Here is a 25957-nt window from a genome sequence, read left to right on the forward strand (position 1 = left end):
GCGCCAACGTCTTTTTAATGTTGTGGCAAACCAAGGCGAGCGCTGTTTTTCGGAAAGTATGCGTGTTGGCGCATATTTATTACCTTTTGAAGAGCTTCCAGTTATGATCAGTAGTACCAATAAAAAGCCAGACATACAATCGTCCTAAAACAATTCAAGTGCTCTATTAATTGACGTATAATTTGCTTTCGTGTAGTCGCGTATTGTTTTAGGGGCACTTGTTTTCTATGGGACCGGGGCTGCTATAAAAAATGAATGAAAGTGTGGTCGCTCAAGTCAAGAAATTGACTGACTGACTCAGCAATATCTAGAACAGTTGTAAAGACAAAATCGCGTGTTTTGAGCTTGGCGCATGATGGCCTTAGTTGCCTATGTGCCATAAAACACAACACAACACAACACACAAAATTGCGTGTGTTAGCTAATGTTGGGCCAATTATAGTTGATTGTGAAACGAGCTGTGTGAGATTTAAATCTAGACACACCCTCAAGCAGGCTGCACTTTCGGATGATGATTCAGTAACAACGGGGCAAGAATTGAGCCAATTTATTTTAGGGAAGTTGAAATCACCTAAGAGTAATAAGGAAGCACGGAGAAAACGTAATTGTAGGTTGTTTAGTACGTCGCGCAAATGTTCACAAAAATCTGAAGTTGCACTTCGGGGGTGGTAACAAGCACAAAGTATCATGTTCTGATAATTCACCCGGATACTAAAAAAACGAGCTCCAGTCATGTACTAAGCAGAACCAAACTGAATATGAGATTGTTCCTCAGAGCAATCAGTACGCCGCCACCAGATCCGAGATCTGGATTATGGCAGTAAATGGCGTGTCTTTTGTCGCAGTTAACCAATTCATCATCAGCAATTTTTGCGGACAGCCAGGTTTGCGCGAGCACAACGACGTCAGCCAAGCATGTGTCAACAGAAGATAAAGCATCGCGCTTAGTTAGCATACTCCTAATGTTAATGAATAACAGACAAACCTGTGCAGGGTGCATTGTGCTGTGCATTGTTAGGATACAAATGTAGCACTACCGGTAAGCGGATAGCTTGACGCACTCTAGTCTTTACTCTGGTCATGGTTCTGACGAAGTTCACAGACACTGTCAGTAGATGGAGAGTAAACGTAGCATTTCTTATTATTGTACAGTTTATGGTATCGCAAGGAGAACTCCTGACCACTGGCTTTACCGTAATCAAAAAGCTTTTTGCGCAAGTTTGTATTGCTCCAGCAGAAATCTTGATTGACGAATAGTCAAGAAGTTTTCAGTTTGCTGCGTGATGAAAGTAGGCTATCTCTAAATGTGGAAGATAGAAACTTGACAATAACTGGCTGACATTTTCCAGGAACAATTAAATTTTCCCAATCGATGCGCGCGAGGTATGCGATCATCGCTACTGCTCATATTAAGGTTAGTGCATTGTTAAGGGCTGCGCATATTTTCTGCTCAGATTGCGCCCATGTTTCTGAAGGGCTGTCAGCGATACCGTGAAAGTGATCGCTCTTCAATGTTCTCGAGACAAAGGTTCAGAGTAGTAACCTGAGGGACGAGGCTTTCGTATATTTTGCATTCAGACGGCCTAATAGTGTTTTCAACTCTGGTAGCCTATTGTCAAGTTCAGCAATCTGTTGCTAGAGCGCAGTTTGGGCATCCCTGACCTCGTTAAGGAAAGTCATGACTTCCTCATGTGTTGCGTGAACAGTCCCCTGGCATGCAGTCCCTTTAGAGTAACAACAGCTCGTTATATTGTTTCCCAGTGTCATCTTTAGCGGGACTAGGGCCTGGATTTAGCTCTGCACCACAACATAGTAGCAACATTTTAGACACATAAATACACTCGCAAGCAAGGCACAGTAACACTTGTGGGCATAAAAGTAACAGCAAAAAACACCGGCGAAAGATGCCGAGAGCGAGTGGGGCTATGCGTATCCACGTACACCCAAATCAGGAATGCCCACTAAGCTTAAACAACGGCACTCCCTCACCAGAACAGGAATTGGCCTCCCTGGTGCAGTATTCGGCCACGACCTCCCTGATGATATCTACGATGAACCAATGGCCCTCAGTCCCTAGTAGCTGCGGAACACCTGACCAAGGCGGCGGTCAGACCTGTGACGCAACAGAGGGTGCTAAGAATCTCTGGTTCCGGACAGGCCGCCAATGGAAACTGACCCTTGCATTGTTTAACACCCGAACCCTCTCGAGTGAGGCTAGCTTAGCTGGACTCTGAGGAAATATCAGACATGCTTTGGGATATTATCGGACTTAGTGAAATTAGAACTGGTGAGGCTTACACATTGATAAATAACGGCCATGGCCTCTGCTATAGAGATCTCCCAAATAACAAGCAATGCGGGTTAGGATTCCTAATCCATAAGGACATAACGGGCAACATTGGCGAATTCTACATCATCAACGAGAGGGTAGCAGTAGTCATAATCAAACTCAATAAGAGGTATACATTAAAGGTAGTATAAACCTACGCTCCAACGTCCAGTCACGAAGATGAGGAAGTACATAAGTTTTATGAAGATCTAGAATTAGCGATGAGAAAAGTGCAAACTCGGTATACAGTAGTAATGGGTGAACTTAATCCAAAAGTGGGGAAAAAGCAGGCGGGTGAACAGGCAATTGGAAACTACGGCGTCGATTCTAGAAACGCTAGAGGAGAGATGCTGGTAGAATTCGCAGAAAGGAATAAGCTGAGAATTATGAACACCTTTTTCAGGAAACGTAGCAACAGAAAGTGGGACCTGGAAAAGCCGTAATGCCCTAATGGTGAAGCAAGAAATGAAATTTATTTCATATTTGCCGCCGATCCCAGTATAGTGCAGGACGTAGAAGTGATAGATATTGTAAATTGCAGTGATCATAGGTTAGTGAGGGCTAGGATTTATTTCAATATGAACAGAGAAAGAGTAAAATTGGTCAAGAAAACACAGGTCAACTTAGAGGCAGTAAGGCTAAAAGCCGACAAATTTAGGCTGGTACTTGTAAACAAATGTGCAGCCTTAGAACAGAGAGATGATGATGATAACATAGAGGTAATGAATGAAACCGTATCGCGGCTGGCTTCAGAGGCAGCAATTGAAGTGGGAGGCAAGGCACCAAGGCAACCAGTAGGCAAGCTCTCCCAAGTACCAAATGACCTAATAAGGAAACGACAAAGAATGAAAATGTCCACCTCAAGAGATAAGATAGAATTCGCGGAACTATCAAAACTGATCAACAAAGCGAAAATAAGTGATATTAGAAATTATAACGTGAGAAAGACTAAAGAAGCCGTAAAAATGGACCCAGCCTGAAATCAGTGAGAAAGAAACTTGGCATACGACAAACCAAGATGTGTGAACTGAAAGATACGCAGGGTAATATCATCAGCAATCTCGAATATATAGTAAAAGCAGGGGAAGAATTCTATACGAACCTGTACAGTACCCAGAGGAGTCAGGATATCTCAATTAGAAACAATAATGAACAGGATACGGAAACTCCTCCTATAACTAGCGATGAGGCTAGAAAGGCCTTGGAAGACATGAAACGAGTAAGAGCGGCAGGAGAAGATGGAATAACAATACATTTAATCAAAGATGCAGGAGATATAATGCATGGAAAACTGTCTGCTCTTTATACGAAGCGTCTATCGACTGCAAGGGTCCCAGAAAACTGGAAGAATGCATACATTATACTAATCCACAAGAAGGGAGACGTTAAATAATTGAAAAATTATAGGCCCATTAGCTTATTCCCAGTACTTTATATAATATTTACCAAAATAATCCCCAACAGAATAAGGGCAACACTGTACTTTAGTCAACCAAAGGAACAGGCTGGCTTGAAGAAGGGATACTCTACAATAGATCATATCCATGCCATTAATCAGGTGATCGAGAAATGCGCAGATTATAATGAGCCTCTCTATATGGTTTCAACAGATTACAAAAAGACGTTTCATTCAGTAGAGACACCAGCAATCATAGAGGCATTGCGTAATCAAGTAGCACAGACCGCTTACGTAAATACCCTGGAAAATGTCTACAGAGATTCCACAACCACCTTTATTCCACACAAGTAGGAAGATACCTATAGAGAAAGTGGTCAGACAAGAAGACACAATCTCTCCAATGCTAACAGAGAGAGTGCAAGAGTGGTGTTTAAGTCAAATATGCAGAAGACAAAGATAATGATAAATAACCAGGCAAGGTAACAAGAGCTCAATATCGCAAGTCAGCCTCTAGAATCTGCGAAGGACTATGTTTACCTAGGTCAACTAATCACAGGAAACCCTGATCATGAGAAAGAAATTCACAGAAGAATAAAAATGGGTTGCATCGCATACGGTAGACATCGCGAGTTCCTGACTGGGAGCTTACCGTTATGCATGCTATTCGCTGCATGGAGAAGTATTCAAGCTGCTAAACTGGAAAGGCTTAAGTGTAAGGATCGATGGTAAATACCTCAGCAACCTTCGGTTCGCCGATGACATTGTTCTATTCAGCAACAACTCGGACGAGTCACAACAAATGATTGAGGACCTTAACAGAGAGAGTGCAAGAGTGGTGTTCAAGACAAATATGCAGAAGACAAAGGTAATGATAAATAACCGGGCAAGGTAACAAGAGTTCAAGATCGCAAGTCAGCCTCTAGAATCTACGGAGGAGTATGTTTACCTAGGTCGACTAATCACAGGAAAACCTGACCATGAGAAAAAAATTCACAGAAGAATAAAAATGGGTTGCATCGCATACGGTAGACATCGTGAGTTCTAGACTGGGAGCTTACCGTTATCATTGAAAAGGAAAGTGTACAATCAGTGCATTTTACCGGTGCTGGCATATGTGGCAGAGACTTGGAGACTTACCAAGAAACTTGTAAACAAGTTAAGGACCGCACAAAGAGCGATGGAACGAAGAATGCTAAGCATAACTTTGAGAGGCAGAAAGAGAATCATTTGGATCAGAGGGCAAACGGGTATAGACGATATTCTAATAGACATCAAGAGAAAAAAATGGCGCTGGGCAGGCCATGTACTGCGCAGATTAGATAACCGTTGCAACATTAGAGTGACAGAATGGGTACCAAGAGAAGGGAAGCGCCGTAGAGTATAGCAGAGGACTAGGTGGTGCGACGAAATTAGGAAATTTGCGGTGCTAGTTGGAATCGGTTGGCACAGGACAGGGGTAATTGGAGGTCGCAGGAAGAGGCTTTCGGTCTGCAGTGGACATAGATAGGCTGATAAGAATGATAATGTTTTTTTACAGAAAAGTTCAGTAGCTGAAACCACCTGCTCTAAGAATCGAAAAGGAAACGGTGCGATGCGTGGAACTAATGTTGGCCCTCCAGTAGTGACGCCTGGCAACTTGTGCTGGCGGCCTCCGTCGGTGCGAATCCGCGTTTTTCGATGCCGAACTGCGCATGCGCAGCGCCCTAGTGGCTGATGACTGAAGCAATTGGGCAGGCGCACGGCAGAACTCGACTCTCTCCTCCGTGTGAGTGGAGTGCGGCCGTGGCAGGCGCTGCACTTGTCCGTGGAACAGGGCGCCAGCGGTTTCTTTTAGACTCTTACAGACTGGAACATATCCGTGTCTTGCCGTTCTACACGATTTACTCCGACGTACATCGTGACGACGCCTGCCCATCCAGCGGGCTGACCTCCACTCTAGCATACATGCTCCGGGAGTGCAGGTCAAGATGCCCCAAGTTCAGCAAGGAGGAGTGGGACTCGCGTTTGCGTGGCCGTGCTCTAGACAAGCAAATCATGGCAGTCCGGTGTGCCCATGACTGGGCCGGTGGGCTAGACCTGCCAGTCCTGTCCTGGGACTAGCCAGGTGCGCGACGAGGTTGCGCCGTCGCCGGTACTGCAATAAAGTTCTTTCTTTCATTTGTCAGCCTTTCGAACACTATTGCCATCAAAATTTTGCGCGATGACAATGTCGTGTCTCGTTTACGGCTGCACCTTCCGTGACCATCACAGCAGGGCAATGCGAATTTTCCGATTTCTGTCAGCAAAATGCGATCGACAGCGCCGTGAAGCCTGGATTATGGCTGCGCTTTGTGACAGGTATGTATCGGCATATGCAGTTTACCTCTCTGTTTTTTTCATTACTGACTCATACGAATAATCTCGACGGGGAGGCAAATGTATGTTTGAGCTAGCGAAAAAAACGATCTGAGCTCGCGCGACCTGGTTGAGTGAAACGCGAAGTGCTTTTTTTTTCTATCGTCTCTGTGCGTCCGTTGCTAGAACGCCGTCATTTCGCAACTTCACACCGTGCACACTTGCAGCTTTATAAACGCTCAGCGAATGCTTGTGATGTCGGCGTAGTTACCTGTCGGAGCCAAGCTCGCCTGCACTGCCAGGCTGACGTGAGAAACAGCGTGCACTGTGGAAGTAGCTGATAGTGCTAGTTAGCAATCGTTGCTAGTTGTCATTTCATCATTCTTGTGGGCACCAAGTAAAGCAATATTTACTTGCAGAAGGCTTTTATGGTCGTTCAAAAAAATTTAATTATGGGGTTTTACAGCCAAAACCACTTTCTGATTATGAGGCACGCCGTAGTGGAAGACTTCGGAAATTTCGACCACCCGAGGTTCTTTAACGTGCACCTAAATCTAAGTGCACGGGTGTTTTCGCATTTCGCCCCCATCGAAATTGCGGCCGCCGTGGCCGGGATACGATCCCGCGACCTCGTGCTCAGCAGCCCAACACCACAGCTACTGAGCAACCACGGCAGGTATGCTCGTTTAGCGAATCAGCATGTAGTACAGCTATGTACTAAGGCTCAATTTCCTGTGCGGTATCTTCTGGAGTCGATTTGCATGTCTTAATGTGTAACTGACACATTCCAGGGGCGCCGTCGCTGTTTCCCAGACTTCAGGATTTCATACTGATACCTGTACTTGTTTATCTTTTTCGGGTGACCACTTTTCACCGTCAAACAAATGTTATCGCGCAGCGCGTGACGCGCCCGCATCTGCCGGAAGTTTCTCTAATGTTATCGACCGTTCTATCCGCTGCCTGTTGTCGCCGAACCCTGTGTAATCTGATTGCATGTATGCGCGACGCAAATGGTGTATAACTTTCTAGAAGACAGGCGGGCACCAGCGATTACTCTCGAATGTTCGTTCGATGGCTCATGTATAAATGCTGACGCGCTTGACCCGCTGATCAGATTTTGACGATCGCCAATTGTGTTCGCCGCTATTGTCCTGTAAGTGTAGCCTGCTTTTGTGGACCCGCCGTGGTTGCTCAGTGGCTATGGTGTTAGGCTACTGAGCACAAGGTCGCGGGATCGACGTCCGGGCGCGGCAGCCGCATTTCGATGGGGGCGAAAACACCCGTGGTACTTAGATTTAGGTGCACGTTAAGGAACCCCAGGTGGTCGAAATTTCCACAGTCCTCCACAACGGCTTGCCTCATAATCAGAAAGTGGTTTTGGCACGTAAAACGCCATATTTTTGTTTTGTTTTTGTGGGCACAGGTTCGGGCAATAAAAATTAGTTTCGTCATTGACAGTATTGGTAGTGTTATTTGCCGTCACTACTACGTGAAAATACCGACGCTGTTTCTGTACACGTAGCAGTTAAAAAAAATTACGCGGTAGACCGCTATGTCCGCACCACGGCGCGTTCTAAGATGAAGGCAGGCGCCCCACAAACACCGATTTCACCGATTTTGGTCATTCTGACCATTCTGTTTGCATTTTTGTAGATGAACACACACTCTATGCGGGTAACTAACGTATGCGACTTGGCATTCTGTTGACCTCCCCACTACCTGTGTACGTATGTACGCCTAGCACTATGGCACACCACAAAGCAACGCATGCCGTGGTGAAGCATGATATTCGCCCTAAGAACTACACCTCATGCCCTATTCAAGTCCTGCGTTTTTGTACATGCGTCCGGGTACAAAGGTTTCACCAGCAGTTTCGACGGCTAGCTGACGATGGCAAACTATGACGGCGCGCACACGTTGTTTCGGTCTTGTCTCACGCGCTGCATGTTTGTTCGCGAGTCTTGCCTGGGGCGGCGTTCAGTGGCGCCCTGCCAAATTGTTTCTCGTGGCCACCATACGATGGCGCCGCAATGCGTCGCAAAAGGCGGATTGCAACGGCTGTACAGAGGCAGCACCGGATGGTTCATTCCATGCGGCAATGACAATCAGTATCTGCACCAAAAATCGAAAAGGCGTGTCAGGGACCTGCATTGCTGCTATTTTTCCAAGCCCCCTGAACGAGCGCGAGCACTGCCGGCTGGTTATAAAGCGTGCCGGGGATGCATCTGTCGATGCCGATGGCCATGTCCAAGTGAGCTCGAGGTGGGGCTCCAGGAAACGGTGCGATGCGCTTAAGTTCGCCATCCAGTAGTGACGCCTGTCAACTTGTGCTTGCGGTCTCCACCGGTACAAATTGCAACGACTGTACAAAGGCAGCACCGGATGGTTAATTCCATGCGGCAATGACAATCAGTATGTGCACCAAGAATCGAAAAGGCGTGTCAGGGGCCTGCATTGCTGCTCTTTTTTCATGCCCACTTGTTGTTTCACACGGGTACATTAAGAATATGGCTCCAAAGAGACTCCAAATGCAATATGGCAAATGCAAAAATGCAAGGTTATAAATGTTTGATTATGGGTAACATCTCAGAAAAAAAGAAGACTACCATAGAGTGATGTGCAGCGCTTCCAACTCAGTATTATAGGGAAATAGGCAGGGAGAGAAAGAATGCAGCCCTTTCAGGCTGTAACTGAGCAAGAATAAAATTAAGAACAGATGTTCAAATTACACGCATGTACATGTTTATGCAACTAGTAGATGCAATGCTTGCATACATGTGAGCTAATACTAAAATCTTAGCAAACATACCAGACCAATATTTCAGACATACTGACCAATGTGTAGTAATGCAAAATAGTAAGATAAGCGCACTTCAATTGTGGCACTTGTATGAACACACAGGCTACACCACAAATATCAAGTATTGCCTTAAATAAATTACTGCTCACTAGTTTACATTTGTAGGTATTTAAATTAAATGCTCATATTGCCAACAGAAAATAAAGGCTGTTGAGTTTGATCACGCTTTTCTACACATTTCTATTGCTGGCACCACAAGTATTGACTCTCTAAGTCTACTTTAAAGCACGTTGATCTTGTTAAACAAGCTATCGACTAAGCATGATGGAAGGTTATCGCTGTGTTTTACTGAGATAATGTATCAGGATCACAGAAGGCCTTGTGACACTAACAGGACACGTATAGCATCTATAAATGGTACGTTCGTTTGTACGCGGAAAGTTTGGGAGCTCAAGCTTGCTCTCTTTTTTTTTTCACGGTCATGCAGCAATAATGAAAAAACCGTCGAGCACAGTGCTGCGTGGCAGCACCCATCTACTGCTAGAGCAGCACCAGGAATGATGCAAATAAACATTAATATTGAAGGTTCGTGTACAATATGCCAAAATACAAGTATATGTAAGTTTTAGATTATGATAAGGAAGACGATCTCAGCACTGTTGACAGCACAATCAAGTCTTTGCGGCCAGGATGGCAGTTGTGAATTCTCCGATCTCCTTGCTGGGCAGTGGAGCCTACAAGGACAGAATAGTAATCTTAGAATCTTATATTTACTTGTTTAGGTCGCACTGCAAACAGCTATTAACATGTAATGAAAAAGGCATAAATCAACTACAAACACATAAAATATAGCCACAGAACATGTAATTAAACACGCAGAATATAAATATGCTCTATCAAGGAAATTTCGGTAACAATAAAAATTCAAGGTGATATATTTTAAAAAATTATTACTCAATTTTAACTAATAAGGCAGATTAATTCCCTAGTCACTTTACACTCCACTCCAGTACAAAAAACCACACCGCAGGGATGTCACTGTTTAACAGCAAAAGCGCTATTCAGGTGATCACAAATTGAATTACTGCAATTATTATTCTTTAATTAAGGATAGTTTAGAATTCATTTGTAAACATATGACCATATCAGTACACAACACCAGTTCCGTGCATGAGGTCTAATGCTGTGCGTACGCACCAAAGTGCAACATATACTCGAGCTTTAAGAATAAGCAACATGGTGACTCATAGAGACTAAAAAGAAACAACTGTTTATGAAGCGAGCATGTAGTGCGCTTTAATAAAACTGAGTAGCGTAAGCATGAGCATGAATTGACCGTGAAATATACGACACAAACACACGCACACCAGCAAATAAATGATGAAGCAAAAGGCATTGCTTACCTGGATCACATTTATTACTGTCTTCAGTATTTGTTACAGCAGTCACAACATGAGCGATGCTCACCACTCTCACGTGAGCGAAGAACTCTTACCATTGTCCATCGGCAATGCGGCTCCTTGCAGCGGCCACGTTGCGCGCCAAACATGTCGCTTCTGCACAGCGGCAGGGCTTCTTTTCAGCGGCTCGCGCACCTTGTGGAATCTTTTCCGTAAATGTGCTACGCGTCACGAGCGATTCAGAAACACAACACGCTTGGTAAGCGCACGCCACCAAATCGGAGAGCGTTTAAACGTGGCGACAGCGGTCAAACAAGGCGCGACACAGCCGTTAAAGAAAGGCCGCATCGGTGATACTCTTCCCGGCATGTTTCTTGAGAGCTACACAGCGCAGAGGATATATGAGTGCGCTCGTGTTTGGCTAAAGCTGAAGCGCGTTTGATTGTGGCATCCATTTATAGAGCGCAAATAAAAAGAATACTCAAGCTACAGTTCCGTCAAAGTGTCACATAACCGTATATCAAGATTCTGATATTGTATAGTTTAAGAATGTTGCTGTTCTTTTGTATTTGTATATTTTCTCTCTGCTTATTTGGCCGGCCGCCATTGTGGCCTCATAACGTGAGCGCCCGTTCATCTCTCTACGAGACTTCACTGGAGCGGTTGTCGCCTGCTGACATGTGAATGTAGCGGCGTCTTTCTCGCGCGTTAGCGAGCGGACAAAAGTGGTGCGTGTCTGGTGTTCTGTAGGAAACCCCACATCTGCTATGGTTTAGGGCGTTAGAAAAAGAAGGAAAGAAACAACACAGCGGCATATTACCCTCTGTTGCAGTGCACAAAGCATTTTTGGCTCTGCTCGACGCTTTTATTGTGTCGATCGTCGAGCTCTTACAGTGTGCCAGCGTGCCCCCGCGTGCCCCCTTCAGTGTGCGCCCTGCTGTCAAAGGGTGTCGTGCTTCAGGAGAAGATATACAAACGCGACTAAAGGAAGCATTGATGCAGAAAGAAATAAAGAAAAATTATTGGGTACAAATGCATATTCAATCACCATAATATCTCTGCATTTAGTTTTTGTGCAGGTAGGTTTTATACTACAGCACAATATATCTGCAGTGGTAGCGGGGGCTTTCCACCGCACTGAATCGTAGTTATAATTTATGCCACAGCATCGCTCACCACAATATGCTCTGGTGTATATTTAATGTTACTGTGGCTCGCTTTTACCCCATAATGGCGCGTATGCAGTATATATAGTTCACCACGGAATTGCTGCTGGTGGACTTAAGCATGCGCTCGTGCAAGATAATTTTTTTTATATTACGAAGATCAACATTCTGACTGGCACCAATAACATAATAATTTAGTCCAACCTGCTTCCGTCCCACGGCGGCACACCATATTTTACACGTTGAAGTTGAAGTTGAAGTTGAAGTTTATTTTCACCACTAACAGTACAGTGTGTTTTACACAGAACAGTTGTGGCGTGGAAAGTGGGAAAAAAGCTGCGCTGATGCAGCTTGACTAGCCCCACCTCCCATCCGTACAAAGCAGCAGAACGACAGCACAGCGAACTTCATACAGTCTTAACGTATGATAGAACAATAAAAATAAGTATAAACGTGTACAATAGTTCTCAAGTATACATAAATATATGCGCCCTTGGGTGCCTACAAGTACATCAATCATTCACGCGCAAAAAAACAATAACCAACGACATGTAAATTATTGCAAGGTAACATAATATTAAGACATACTGTGAACAGAAAGGAGGGCTTTAGTTAGACAGAATTTTTCTAGGCTTGTAGCAGATTATGTAAACATGTTGAATAGCTCCCTGCCTGAAAGGACACGCAAGTGATCTTCTGTAAGCTTGAATGTATTGAGTACGTGTGGAATGGTGAATTTTAACATTTGGAGACCGTAGTTCGTTCGTGTTCGGGGAATGTGCCAGTGTTCAGAATTTCTGATGGGACGCAATGAAATGTTCGGCTGTAATTGCGCTAAACATCTTAGGTTTAGGCTATTTCTACGAATTTCTGATCTTAACGACAACAACAATTGATGTTCATAAGCAACACTGAATTTACACGTTAGTGTAAAAGGGTGAGAATGCCATTTTAGGATAGTAATGCTGCACAAATAACAAGCAAACTTCCAATCCATATTATAGGTCCCTTGAGCCACGAATTACTTTCTTTTTATAAGTTATATTCTAAAGGTTACGAGACATTTGTCGTTGCAGTTACCTTTAAAATAGCTACTTCGACAAATGTAACCTCAAGCTGCGACGGAAATGAACAAGAACACACATTTCAAGTTTGTTTAGTAACCTAGTAACTTTTATGTTATAGGTTACTTGCAACTAAAGGTAAACTTAAACGGTACCACGCTAAGAGTGTAGACGCGTGCGTCAAATATCTCGCTACAGATGGCTTATTGCACGGCCAGTATCAGTGGTGGGGCAAATTCCTGAATATGAAGGAGCTGCAATAGCTGTCGGTCCACTTCCTGAAGAATAAAATCCTTCAGCTGAAGTACAAAAGCAGAGGGCGGGCAATGTTACGACGGCGGCGGCGCAATTCGTCGAAACTCTGACACATATTGAGGAGAACGGGGACACTGGTTGGACTCTCGGCAAGCAGCATTTGAAACACGTCGTCCTCAATACCTTTCAGAACATACTTCGACATGGTTGGATTAACACGACTGCATAGGTCGAATGCATCTTCAACTATAGCTGGAAAAAGTCTTGCCCGGTTGCTGTGCTCGCTGGCATAGACCCTGTTCGGCGTGTAGTTTGCGAACAGCGGGGCAGCCAAACACTTCGGTGCAATGTGTCTTGAAGCAGACCAAATCGGAGAGGTAAGATTCGTGATTTTTGAACCATAGGTTTGCGACGTCGGCAGGATAAAATGTGACGTTGCTCAGTTTCGTCTGGTCGTCCCACTTATCGTTAGCCCTTACACATTCGTAGGAGGACTGCCAGTCTTCGACATCATGCTCTCCGGTCCCGCTGAAGGCGGCCGGGTCGCCCTGGCGGGGAACGGCTGCACAGGTGACAGGGGCAGCCAGGGGTTCAGTCGCTGGTTGTTTCCGTCAGTGATGTAACCTTAGCCAGCGTACGAGTGCGGAGCTCCAGGGTGACTTGAGGTATTCCAGCAACCTCCACCAAATGTAATGAGATTTAATCACAAAAGTGATAATAAGTGTAGCAGTAGCCTAGCAGCAACGAAAAGCACGAGCTCTCTCACAATCACCGCACGGGTCGTCGTCGTCTTCGAGCTGTCGCTTTAAGCACGAGGCAAGTCTGCTTAATTACACTGTGAAGGTTTGCTCTCATATCTACAGCACTCTCTTCTTGTCGCTTAAAGCGGCCCTGAAATGCTTTTTCAACTAATCATAGAATGCCCTTACTATTAAGGAGCATCGTCTCATAAATCTTACGCCGCCAAATTTGTTTCGTATCCTTCAAATATGAGTGGGGCTTTCGCATCGATAACCATCTTTTTCTCCCTTCTCGTCTCTACTTGCGCGCTTTAAGCTACACAGCGGAGAACCAAGAGGTCAAAGCCCCTGCCGAAAGTTGAGTGTCGCGGCCGCGAAAAGGGCCGTCGCGGCACCTCCGGCGGCCGCGGTAGAAGTCTACGCTATGCAGCGTGTCGCTGCTATCTCCGAGGCTACGCGCCGTGCAAATATCTATTGATTTCTGTCTTTTAAAGCGAATCTTTCTTTCGCATCTTCCTTCGACTTTTCCTCTGCTGCTGCTGCTGCTGCTGCTGCTGCTGCTGCTGCTGCCAAGACGCGACGGAAGATGGTTCAGAGGGCGCATATACATCGCAGCGGCGTGGCGGAGAAGGAAGGTGACACGAAAAACTCGTTTGGTCATTTCCATCGCGCCACCACAATGCCCTCTGAAGCTCCTTGGGCATCACCACAGTACTTGACGGCTGTAATTATTTGTGAACACTCGCGAAAGCATTGCAAAAACTACCATGCTTGCCTTTGTACTATTGTGCAATAGTCCACAGGGGATGTTGGTAGAGTGTTAGAGAGGAGGTATAGGAAGAGGAGGCAGAGATTGGGTAAAACCTACGCAGTCACGAAGCTATTGAACAACAGCCTTTCCAGTCTTGGCCCGCTGCTTGCATACGTGGAAGGAGGGTGGGAAAAAACAGGCAACGTAAAAAGGCAAGAAAACGCCACTACTAGATATGAGCGTGGTTTTGCATAAATAGGATAAACCTGTATGTTCAAGCTACGGTACGTTGCTCCTATTTCTGTAAAATACGCGAAACCGTACAAATTTTTCAAGCAGGCAGCTGACACAGGGCGTGCATACGCAAATCCCCAGTAAAGCACGATAGCGTTTAGGTGGCGCTAGGGAAGCGGCCTCACGTCCGATAATAACTTGCGTGCCCTAATCAGGACGCTATGGCGTTGCTGAACTTGTAGGATTCAATCCCGACCGCGGCAGATGCGTTTAGATGGGGCAGTAATACAAAGACACTCTCGTGCTTAGATTTAAGCGTGCGTCCTAATACGTTTGCTGTTTTGGTACGTAAAGCCTCATAATTAGATTAAAGTTTATAACTTCTTCCACGATGCGATGTACTGTGCGAGGCAATGACAATGCTAACTTTCACGGCGGTTATGAGCAATGGTGCGCAACACTTCAAGCAAGCACGTCTTGTTGTGTGTTTGATAAACTACTCAATAAAACAGCAGTGGTACACGAAAGGTGACTTTTAACATCAACTCATCGCTCTCGTACTTGTACTACACTAAACGCTGAAGAAATTGAACATTCGCGGTCAACACCACCATTAATTACCGCGAATCAAAAGCAACAGCATAGAAAGCTTTGAGTACACCAAATGCCTCAGTGTGCGGGATCCGCATGATTCATTAGGTCGCAGATACAATATATCTATAAGTTATTTAAATCAAAATATCAAATAATGTATTGCTGAGAATTATCTTGCGATCAAGAATTAATCCAGTAACATTGGTGGGTACAGCTGCTTCGATGACGCTGCATGACGGAGTTGCGGAAGCGAGAGCAAATGATCTTTCGCTGTCTTTGACAGGAAATTGTAAATTGCCTGCTGCACGCAGTGCATTAATATTTGCCTGACATGTTCACTGCAGCTTTTCCAATGGCAATGTTCCTCAGTATGTTCAAAAAGTGTGTCAGGGCCTAACTATTTCCGTTGCATTGATCTTTTTGTGGTCCTTGACTTGTTCTCAAGACTCTTTATTAACCTCCAAGTTTCTGCCCCAAATGTTAGTGCCGGTAGAATGCCGTGATCGTATTTTTTTCTTTCAAGGACAACGGTAAGCTCCCAGTCATTATTTGGTAATGCCCGGTATGCGCTGGAATCCATTTTTATTCGTTTATAAGTTTTATTCTCACGGTGAGGGTCCTCTGTTAATAAATGACCTAGATAGACCGAATACTCACAGATTTTAGGGGCTCTCTTACGATCATGAATTCTCGTTCCTTTGCCAGGCTATTTAACTTACCGCTCTCTTGGGTCTATTAATCTCCAACCCCACTTTTACACTGTCGCAGTTAAAGTTCTGAATAATTTCTTGGAATTTGTGCCAAATGTTGCAGAACAGGGCAATGTCATCTGCAACCAGAAAGTTGTTGAGATATTCGCCCTCATTCGTCCCTCCTAACCCTTGCAATACGGGTGTAGGTGTGGTCTAAAGTTCACTACGGTTTCCTAGTACATATGGCACTCTGACATTGCGAACGAAGTGGATGTACCACTTAGAAGCAGAGTACAGCCTGCTTGCAGGTGGCTGAGCTTCTTTTTATCTAAAGAATGTTTATTACATGACAGAAAGCAGAAACACGGTAAAAGAACAGTTCTTCTGGATGCACAGAATGCTCACGGCTTTAAAATTATGACATAGCCACTTACGTTGCCGCTGTCGTTCTTGGGGAACAATTGATCCTTTAGGCTCTTGCTTGGGGAGCTGCCACGGTTGTGAGCGCTTCCCCAGACAACCCAGTGCGTTTCCAGAGTGAGCGCATCATGCCAACTGCTGTAGCCATAACCTACACTGGTTGACACCTCGCTTACATCGTAAGGGTGCTGGTCATCCGAGTTCAGCTCTTTGTTGTTTACCCAGCCCTGCACATACAATAAAGGTACTAGTGTTACGTACATCATGACATTGGTGTTCGATCGCCTGTACGCCTGACACGTATTCACAAAAAGCATTTCAACTAGTAAGGAAAGATATCGTGAATTCGTGAATCTGCTGCCAATCGTCTGGATCACCAACAACGTTTTACTTTGTCCACTTCAAGGGTGTGCATCCACCAGCTTTCCGTAATTACCCCTGCTTTGCGTCAGCGAACTCCTCGTACATCTGCAAATTATCTATTCCATGACATTACCTAATTATCTGCCTGCTTCGAGTGCGCTCCCGCCTTTTCAAGCATGATGTAACGCTAATGGACTACAAGGTATCCGGTGTACGCATTGCGCGTCATGTCGCACTCAGTCACAAAAAACAAACATTTTGTTTGCTGCGATTTGGAAGAATTCTTGCCTCGTCTGCTTTGCCGTTGCTATCGTAGTACCATAGGCGTTTCTCAGAACTGGAGCATATTGCGTTGACTCTGGGCGTCGATGAAGTGGTCGCGCGCTTCCAACATTTCCGCTAGGGCTTTGCAGTTTGTTTCTTTGCGAAATAACGCAAGTTTGACATGGCACTTTTTCGGAAGTGCTCGGCTACAAGGAGGCACCACATACCATGAAAGGCCATGGCTATATCTGACATTTCAATCCAGTGATGTAGGTAGACTTGAAGGCGAACGAATTGTCTACTAGTTTCAAGGTCTTCTGGTTTGCTCGAACAGAATTTCTTTCGGTAGCTATCGACCATAAGCTGCAATAGTTGTAATGAAGGCTTCTTGGCCTTATCATAATCAAATTATTCCATGGGGGACAACTGTCTGAACACTGCGACTCTCGCGCACTAAAAGCATTCTCAGCTAAGTGGCCCAGTTCCGTTCAGGCCAGTCCTCTCCTGGGGCCCTATAACGTAAAACTATTCCAATATGTTTCTATTCCAATCTCCTGACGTCAAATTTGCGTAACCACCAACGCAAGCACCGGGCGGTCGCCCGCGGGGTTCTCTGAACAGACCAATCAAACGCTCTCCTCGTTCATAAGATGTCACTTTTATTTGCTTGAAAAACGAATAACATTGCCTACACTGAGCGGCTTGTCGTATTTAATTGGCTGACAAGAGGCGAAGAGAACGCTCAAGTGGAGAGGGATTCGATGGGGCCGAGCCACTGCACTGAAAGTCGATAACCGGATGAAGAGGGTGGCGCCGGCCTTTACGATTGGTCGGCTTTCCCTTACTTAGCTTGCGGTGGCTGGACGAAAATCGCGGCGGCATGCAACGGAAGCTCAAGAATGTTGCTAAAACGGACTCTCAGCAAAGAAGAGTTGGCAGAATGACGGGGTAAACGTGCCGAAAGTGCTCAAAAACGTTACACGGCCACGCAAGAAGTTTTATTACACGCAAATACACCCATGCTCTCCGGCAGGTGCGAGTAGCCAGCGTCTGAGCGATCGGCGGCAGCCATATTCTGTTCCTTTCGGAACGGGGCAGCCTGCGGCTATTCCGAAGAAAATTCAGTTTTGTTCGGCATATTAATGCATCTTTATGGCGTGCACGTCACTTTGACGCGGTGAGTTCTTGCGGTTTTGTGACGTCGCGTGACAGGCAGGTGAAGTGGGTGCAGCCCGAAAACTTTTTACCAATAGCCGAGGGCTAATGGCGAAAAGGGGTCGAATCAGAAATAACTGTTTTTCTTTTTTCTGACAAATGATGCATAATCAGTGTGTACACATCATATCAGATGGGGAGGTGTCGCAGTTTTCGTGACGTCGCGTGACAGACAGGTTAAGTGGCGGTGGTCGAAAAAAGTTTTTGACCAATCTTGGAGGGTTGATAGCAGAATTGGAATAGAAAAGTTTGGAACAGTTTTACGTTACAGCGCCCCTGTTGTCATTACTGTGAACCGCCTGAAATATGCATCGACATTTTCTCGTTTTTCGTCGAACAGAGGCATATAATTCCGAGGACATATTTGCAGTAGTCGGGGACGATCGATGGCGACAGCAGCTCCTGCGCGACTACCCGAACCAGCTTCTCTAAGCGACGGAGGTGAGGCTACACATTTTTCTCCACCAACGCCGCTTTATCTCGCGCCAGCGCTAACTCTCCATTATGTGCATGTGCATCGGGCCCGGCCTGCTCGTGCGTTGCTCACGATCAACGGCGGTACGTGGCTCCGTGGCATGCACCTTGTTCATCCTCAATTCACTTTCTGATTGCGCATCTTTACATGGATTGCGCTTGTCTCCGTGCATCCCGGCCGCTGCCGCCACGGCAGCGTTTCGCAGTTTGCGCGTATGGCTCGTACTGTGCTTGCTTTGCTATGCGACTGCAATGCAGGTGCTGGGCTGTGGAGGTCCCGTTCCGGGCTGTCATAGTGTACATATTGCAATTCTCCATACACTCTTGAAACAGTTCCGCCCTTTAAGGTGTATATTTCTCCCACAACAGTAATCGTCATCTGCCTTGATTCCGCTTGCTTTCTTGAAAATGCTACGCTCGCTACTTTCTTGTCGAGAATGCTGTGTCATGCGGATAACGCTCGTGCCGTTCGTGACTTTGGAGTGCCGGGCTTTCAGCGTTAAAGAAAGGAAAGGCGGGCAAGAAAGATGATTATTGTCGAGGGACAAGATGCGCCTCAAATGGTGCAAACTTATTTAAGAGCCTTTTTTATTTATTTTTCCATTTATTTAAGCCTGAAGAGAGCGCTTGGAGATGTCGTCTCTGCTGGTAGACATGGTGCTCATGCACGCTGGGATGCCGCGTCCGCATGTAAAATGTCCGAACCCTCCTATTCAGCAGCCGAACTTTCAGGAGTTGTCCCTATGCTGACTAGCCGTTGTAGAGGAAACGTTCTTCTGTACACTTCTGCCACGACGCGATGGTCCATGTGAGGCAATGCTAATGTTCAACCAGGCACGTACCCAGAGAGCGGTCGGGGGTGGCCCCCCCTCGCCCCCCCCTAAAGTTAAGTGGCATACCCCAACCCCCTCCCGGCACACGCCACCACTCCTTAAATACCTAAAGTGCCGCCAAAGCAATCTTGAGACATGCCAGCTATACGGTGTTACGTTTCGCCTACGACGCGCGGTTTAGCCGGCGCGGCTGCAACAAAGCGGCAGACATTTTGGCCCGTTCGGCGCCGCGCTACGCCTCCCCGCTAAGCGCGTCCAGGCATGTTCCGATGCTACGTGTCTTCATGTGCGTGTGTGAGTGTATGTGCATATTGGTGCCCACGCTTGTCGAAGCGCGGCAGCCGGGGAGAGGAGCTCCCAACAACTGTGAAGCGAGGGGGTCTGACAGGCGCCGACACGACAGTATGAGCCGCCTTCTCCTCCCCATTGTGCCCGACCGGCGCCGACACGACAGTGTGAGCCACCTTCTCCTCCCCATTGTGCCCGACCGGCGCCGACACGACAGTGTGAGCCACCTTCTCCTCCCCATTGTGCCCGACCGGCGCCGACACGACAATATGCGTCACCTTATCCCATTGTGCCCGAGCTGCACAGTCACGTGCTCGTCTATAGAGGGGTTCCTTCTTGCCCTCAACTGCGAGAGTATAAAAGCAGCTGCCCCCGGACGCCAAAGGAGGGCTCCGATTTCTTCTGTTGAGTAAAGTGCACTCCCGTCTCTCTACTTCGGTCAACCTGACCGCCAACTCTTTGCGATGTTAGAATAAACAAGTTGTTTTGTTGTTACCAGTCGACTCATGCTTTGCCGGGACCTTCGGATGCTTCCAGTTGTACCCCAGGCCGCCAGGCCAACGCTACCCTTGGGGCTTGCGACCCAGGTGCAACAACGGGCGTCAGCGCCGAGTTCCCAACAACTCGTGCCATCGGTGCGATTACAACAACGGCGGTCAACTCTTTGCTGTCTTTTTCACTCCTTTTGGATGGCGGTAGTTATCGGCATCTCCTGGGGTGTGAAGGCCAGTTTTTTTCATCGATTAGGTGCCAGCGCGACTAACTCGAGATGCGTTCAGTTGCCACCAACTATTCAACGGTCACGCACGTCACTGTTGCTTCGTTAGTTCAACATTCTTTGTTCAGACTGATCCAGGGACCAGGAGAAGGTTTCAGTTCGTAATCAGCTCATCTGCATGCTCATCTGCATGCATGATCGATTGGTGGTCGGAAAAAAACGCCACTTGCATTTAACTTTTCCTTTTGCTTCATTATTCCCTATAGCGATGGCTGGCCGCGACGCTGGAAGATCCTCGGAACCATGTACCCGCGATGTGGGTTCGACCAGATGTAAATTAAAATAGTGCGAAACAGCGTCCATCATCAAACCCTGCAATAAGCCATAAGCCCGCAAGCAATAAAGCTGTTACCCGTTAGATCTTCCGGTTTCCCCTAATTGTAAAGCTCTTTTCATGCAAAACAGGCAACTGGAAACAAGGGTCGCAAGGAGTTGAGAAATTAAGCAATCTACTAAGGGAGAGAGCCAGGGCAACAGCCAAACAGGAAGGAAAAGCGAAAATTAACAAATTTAATCGTTGTTTGTGAAAATATTTATGGATCAAAATCCTTCTTTAAAAAAGGAAGTAGAGAAAAGGCCGCCGGAAGTGGAAAATAATTCTACGTGTTTTGAAGGACGTTTTTACACTTATCAGTGGAACCGCCCGATACTTCTCTGTTGTGCTTATGTGGACATTTTTATAACTTTCCGTGGTGGGCATAGTACGTCTAGAACCGCAGCGTTCTGCCCTCTACGTGGTTGTACGGCAATGGCGGCCACGCATCTTTAGGCAACTTCCCAAATAACTATAGGAGTTTGACACTTAAGAGGGTAGAGCAGTAAACAAGGAATCCAAAAGAACTCTGATTATTCCGCAACTAAATATTTCTCTACAATTTTTCGAGAGCTAATCTAAAAAATGCTATTAGAAATCTTTATTTTACACTTCCGCTTGTTTACCTGTCCTTGGCAGTGTTCTTCCAGCGCTTCTTTCCTACGCGGGTCTATTTGATGTGGTTCCTTCTTTGGTGAGTAAAGGTTTAGGTGTATCTTACAGGGCGTATACCTGTGAGGTACACCTTGTTTCGTTTCTATTTCGTTGGTTTAGGCGTCCTTATGGCAAATGGTGGGGATTATTCATATTTGTACTTGTAAAGGTACCGCTCCCCCCTCATTTGCATGCATAGAAAAGATACCTTGGGATGGCCCCCCCTCCCCCCTCGATTAAATAAAGGAAATGCTGGGTACGTACCTGATATGGAATAATATTAACTACTAACTCTCTTTTTAGCTGTCGTGATGGCAAAATAATGCTCAGCATTATGCGCCTGGGGTAGCCTAGGGTAGCCCCCCGCGCTCTCGCTGCTTATTTTGAATCACGGTGGAAACTGCAGTTTCCCATTTCTGGGATTGCATTGTATTCATTGATCGTACATCACGGCCGTGTTAAATCTGGCCAGGAAGCGGTCATCTCGCTCGAATTTTTAGCAGCATCCATACGTGCAAGATCATTTCTGATGTTCGTGTCGCCAGTCTGTTTCTGTGATTGGTCTTAGTCACGGAGACTAGGCAGCGTTCGACCTGGAAAATACGCTGTCCCGTTGAGTACCATGGGTCTTGTTCGTTTTGTGCATTGTGTTGAGTTTTGCTCGCAGTTATCACACTCGAAAAGTGCTCGACGCGTACGTAGAGCGTATTGCGCTACCGAATGCAGCACAAGTCTTGGAGTGTGGGCGCTATTTGTCAGACAAACCGTGCTGAAGGCGGGAGGACGCGGCTAGTTGGTAGCAAACTCTGGACTAACGCGCCAGACCATGCCGAGCAGCACGCTATCCCCAAGCATCCTCAACGCCGTTATTGATGCATGGTGAATTGTTATGAGGGTCATGGGCCTGACACACTAGAATTTTCAACGCAGAGCGCGACGACTTGGTGGCGAGCGACAAAATTGGCTGAGTAGTATACAAGTCGCAGCTCTTCGCATTAAGTTACGCTATCACCGGGCTGTATACAGCCGGTCTCGCTTGCTTTGTGTGTGCGTTAAGGGTTTATTCACCGTTTTATTTTTGTTTTCAGCTATTGGAAAAGGCACTTGCGTTCGCTGAGAGTAGCCTCTCGATCATTTCGTCGAAAGTGCGCCCCATTTCAGCTTAACGGTGAAAAATGCAGTCGCCTCTAAAGGTACATGCGGGTGATTTTTTTTTATTAGAAAGCTGCCCCGCAAAAGAATTTACAGAACCTAAATGTAGTTTATTTCGTGAAGGGACCCACCTAATTAAGTGAAAGTTCATACAGCTAGAGCGATTAAAACTGTTTCAGAACGCATTGCTGAGAGAACAAGCGAACGAAAAATGATCGACTGACGTGGCACAGTCAGTTCCAGCAATAGGATTAGGAACTGTGTATAAAAGTGCTGTTCAAACAGCCGTTGCAATATTATTTGTTACTGTAATGAAATGAATGACAACAAACGAAACTGTTGCTATGGCATTGTTCTTCTTCCGCAAAGAAAAAAGAGCTGCTGCGCGTCAGCGCTAAGGCTACAGGCACTCAATCACAGTATTGGCTGATTTAAATGTCTGGAAAGGCGCTTTTGCGACATAAGCATGCATGTGTCCGGCAGTCTCACGTCCATACATACCATAAGCGCTCAAACAGAGTTACGGTGCTAACGCCAGCAATTATATTAGTTTCATTGGTTAACTAATTCATTTATATGGGGCAACGATTCTGAGTTTCCCCACGTGCTTAAGCGAATATAGACACATAGCGCAGCAGTCAGCCGTCGCAGCTTGGCCTCGCGCGGCTTGATCAGCGGGCGCATGAAAGCGGCAGCGCACCGAAACGGCGTCTGCGACTTCTCGTGCGCAGTGCGCGCATTCGGGACGGTGCTTTGCTTCCTTGGTGACGGACGGCAGGCCACAAAGTCTCCCGCGCACAACATTTTCTAAAATTCCACGGCGACGCAGCTGAGACGAGCAGATATACCGCGCAGCCGTGCATTCACCAGCAAGGCATCGCGTTTTGTACTATCTCAAACCTAAAAGCGCGCCATATACTTGTTGACCGGCACTTCCGCAGCGCCGCCTCGGCAGCCGGCCAGGCCCAAACTGCGTATTCCTACATCGCTTCAATGCAAAGCACAATAACGTCGACATCCATTGTGAGAGAGTTCTGTCAGATTTTTTTTTCGTTTATTTGATGCCCCGTCACAACATAATAGTCTTTTGTAAGTTTGTGCCTGAGTTGTTGTACCGCCTGAGTTGTTTTACCCAACAAGATGTAACATCCGCAAAGGCGGACATGCCATGATATGCTAGCTATCAGGTGCAGCATGTCTTATACTGAGGATGGACCGGGTGCAGTATTAGACATGCTGACACTCGATTTTGTTGCATTCGAGGAGAATTCTGGGCAAGAACACTTCGATTGAAGCTCAAGAAAGTGCATTCCCACCTGCACCCACGCAACTTGGTTCGCAACTACGACAAACAATATTTCACGCTCCACAAGCTCTCACTGCCATGGCGGTAACAACGTCGCTGGAGCCCTTAGGTGATTTTCAAGTAGAACCGCATCCATTTCCTCACGTATTTTTCTAACAAGCAGTGACAAAGGTCCGCTTGCTGCAGGCGAATTTTGAGGCGGTGTGGCACAGGTTATATTTGCCAGTACAAAAGGACGTTCGTAGTTTCCATTTACTTTCAAAAATTAAAACTGTTTACGTGACCTCGGAAACTAAACAAACAATTGCGGAAATCACTTTTATAGAGGATGCCTATATCTGCATCATCATCATCACCATCAGCCTAGTTACGCCCACTGCAGGGCAAATGCCTCTCCCATACTTCTCCAACTACCCCGGTCATGTACTAATTGTGGCCATGTTGTCCCTGCAAACGTCTTAATGTCATCCACCCACCTAACTTTCTGCCGCCCCCTGCTACGCTTCCCTTCCCTTGGAATCCAGTCCGTAACCCTTAATGACCATCGGTTATCTTCCCTACTCATTACATGTGCTGCCCATGCCCATTTCTCTTTCTTGATTTCAACTAAGATATCATTAACTCGCGATTTTTCCCTCACCCAATCTGCTCTTTTCTTATCCCTTAACGTTACACCTATCATTCTTCTTTCCATAGCTCGTTGCGTCGTCCTCAACTTAAGTAGAACCCTTTTCATAAGCCTCCAGGTTTCTGCCCCGTCGGTGAGTACTGGTAAGACACAGCTATTATACACTTTTCTCTTGAGGGATAATGGCAACCTGCTGTTCATGATCTGAGAATGCCTGCCAAACGCATCCCAGCCCATTCTTATTCTTCTGATCATTTCCGTCTCATGATCCGGATCCGCGGTCACTACCTGCCCTAAGTAGATGTATTCCCTTACGACTTCTAGTGCCTCGCTGCCTATTGTAAACTGCTGTTCTCTTCCGAGGCTGTTAAACATTACTTTAGTTTTCTGCAGATTAATTTTCAGACCCACCCTTCTGCTTTGCCCCTCCAGGTCAGTGAGCCTGGCAACGTTAAACGTTGCCAGGTTCATATTCCAATGGCGGCCTGTCCGGAGCCAGTGATTCTTAGCACCCTCTGCTGCGTCGCAGGTCTGACCACCGCCGGGGTCAGTTGCTTCGCAGCTGCTGGGGACTGCGGGGCCGGGGTTTGATTGTTGTGTTCTTATGGGAGGTTGTGGCCAAGTACTGCACCAGGGTTGCCAATCCTGCTCTGGTGAGGGAGTGCGTTACCGGTTCTGGTCACCGGGATCAGGCCACACTCCAGGCCTGTTTATGCAATTTTATCAACACGCGGATTTTTTTTAATCCGGTGGAAAATTGCCGGCACCGGGATTCGAACCACGGACCTCTCGCACGCGAGGCGGGTGTTCTACCTCTACGTTACCGCTGCTAAGACCGCTTTAAAACACTGAAAAACCACATCTTTAAACAGTGTCAAAAAGCTTTAGCTGGCCATCTTACGCAATGGTTCATCGAGCCCTAAACATATAACTATCCAATACGTTTTTATTCCAACCTCCTGACGTCAAGTTTGCGTAACGGCCGACGCAAGCATCGGGCGGTGATCAGCAGGGTTGTCTGAAGAGACCAATCAAACGCTACCCTCACTTATAGGAGGTGACTTGTGCTTGCTTTAAAAACGAATAAGATTGCCTACCGGTTTGCCTAATAACATTGCCTAACACGGCTTGTTTTATCTAATTGGCTGACAAGAGGCGAGGAGCACGCTCAAGTAGAGAGGGATTCGATGGGGTCTTGCCAGTGCACTGAAGGCAGTGGCTGCCAGTAACCATCCCTAAAAGTACAGGAATCGGTTTCTCCCTTCATCAAACCAAAAATTATCTCCCTATAGAACTCGTGGTGTCACCTGTCCCGGTGTTCGAATCACCGCTTCAGCTGGAAAGCGGATGCAGCCGACAGCGCAGCTGCCCTGCGGCGCCCCTACTCGAGCCAACGCTTTTCCAGCTACCGTCCTACTATGCCCGTGGAACAACCGGATCAACATAAGCATCAGCTTTCTCCGATAAAAGGATCGCTACTCTCTTTTCCCCTTTCAGTAAGTCCGGCAAGA

At 46.4% G+C, this 25957-nt stretch overlaps 1 protein-coding gene across 1 annotated transcript in view; it reads right to left on the reverse strand.

Annotated features, from left to right (window-relative positions):
- The window catches only part of LOC142586095 (uncharacterized), a 154320-nt gene that overhangs the window by 121045 nt on the left and 7318 nt on the right, over positions 1-25957 (reverse strand). Inside the window, exon 2 of the mRNA XM_075697354.1 lies at positions 16193-16405. Within this exon, the coding sequence (XP_075553469.1) occupies positions 16193-16405 (213 nt within the window). The remainder of the gene's footprint in view (positions 1-16192; positions 16406-25957) is intronic.

The sequence above is a fragment of the Dermacentor variabilis genome, chromosome 6 (genome assembly GCF_050947875.1).
Source record: "Dermacentor variabilis isolate Ectoservices chromosome 6, ASM5094787v1, whole genome shotgun sequence".
NCBI lineage: Eukaryota > Metazoa > Arthropoda > Arachnida > Ixodida > Ixodidae > Dermacentor > Dermacentor variabilis.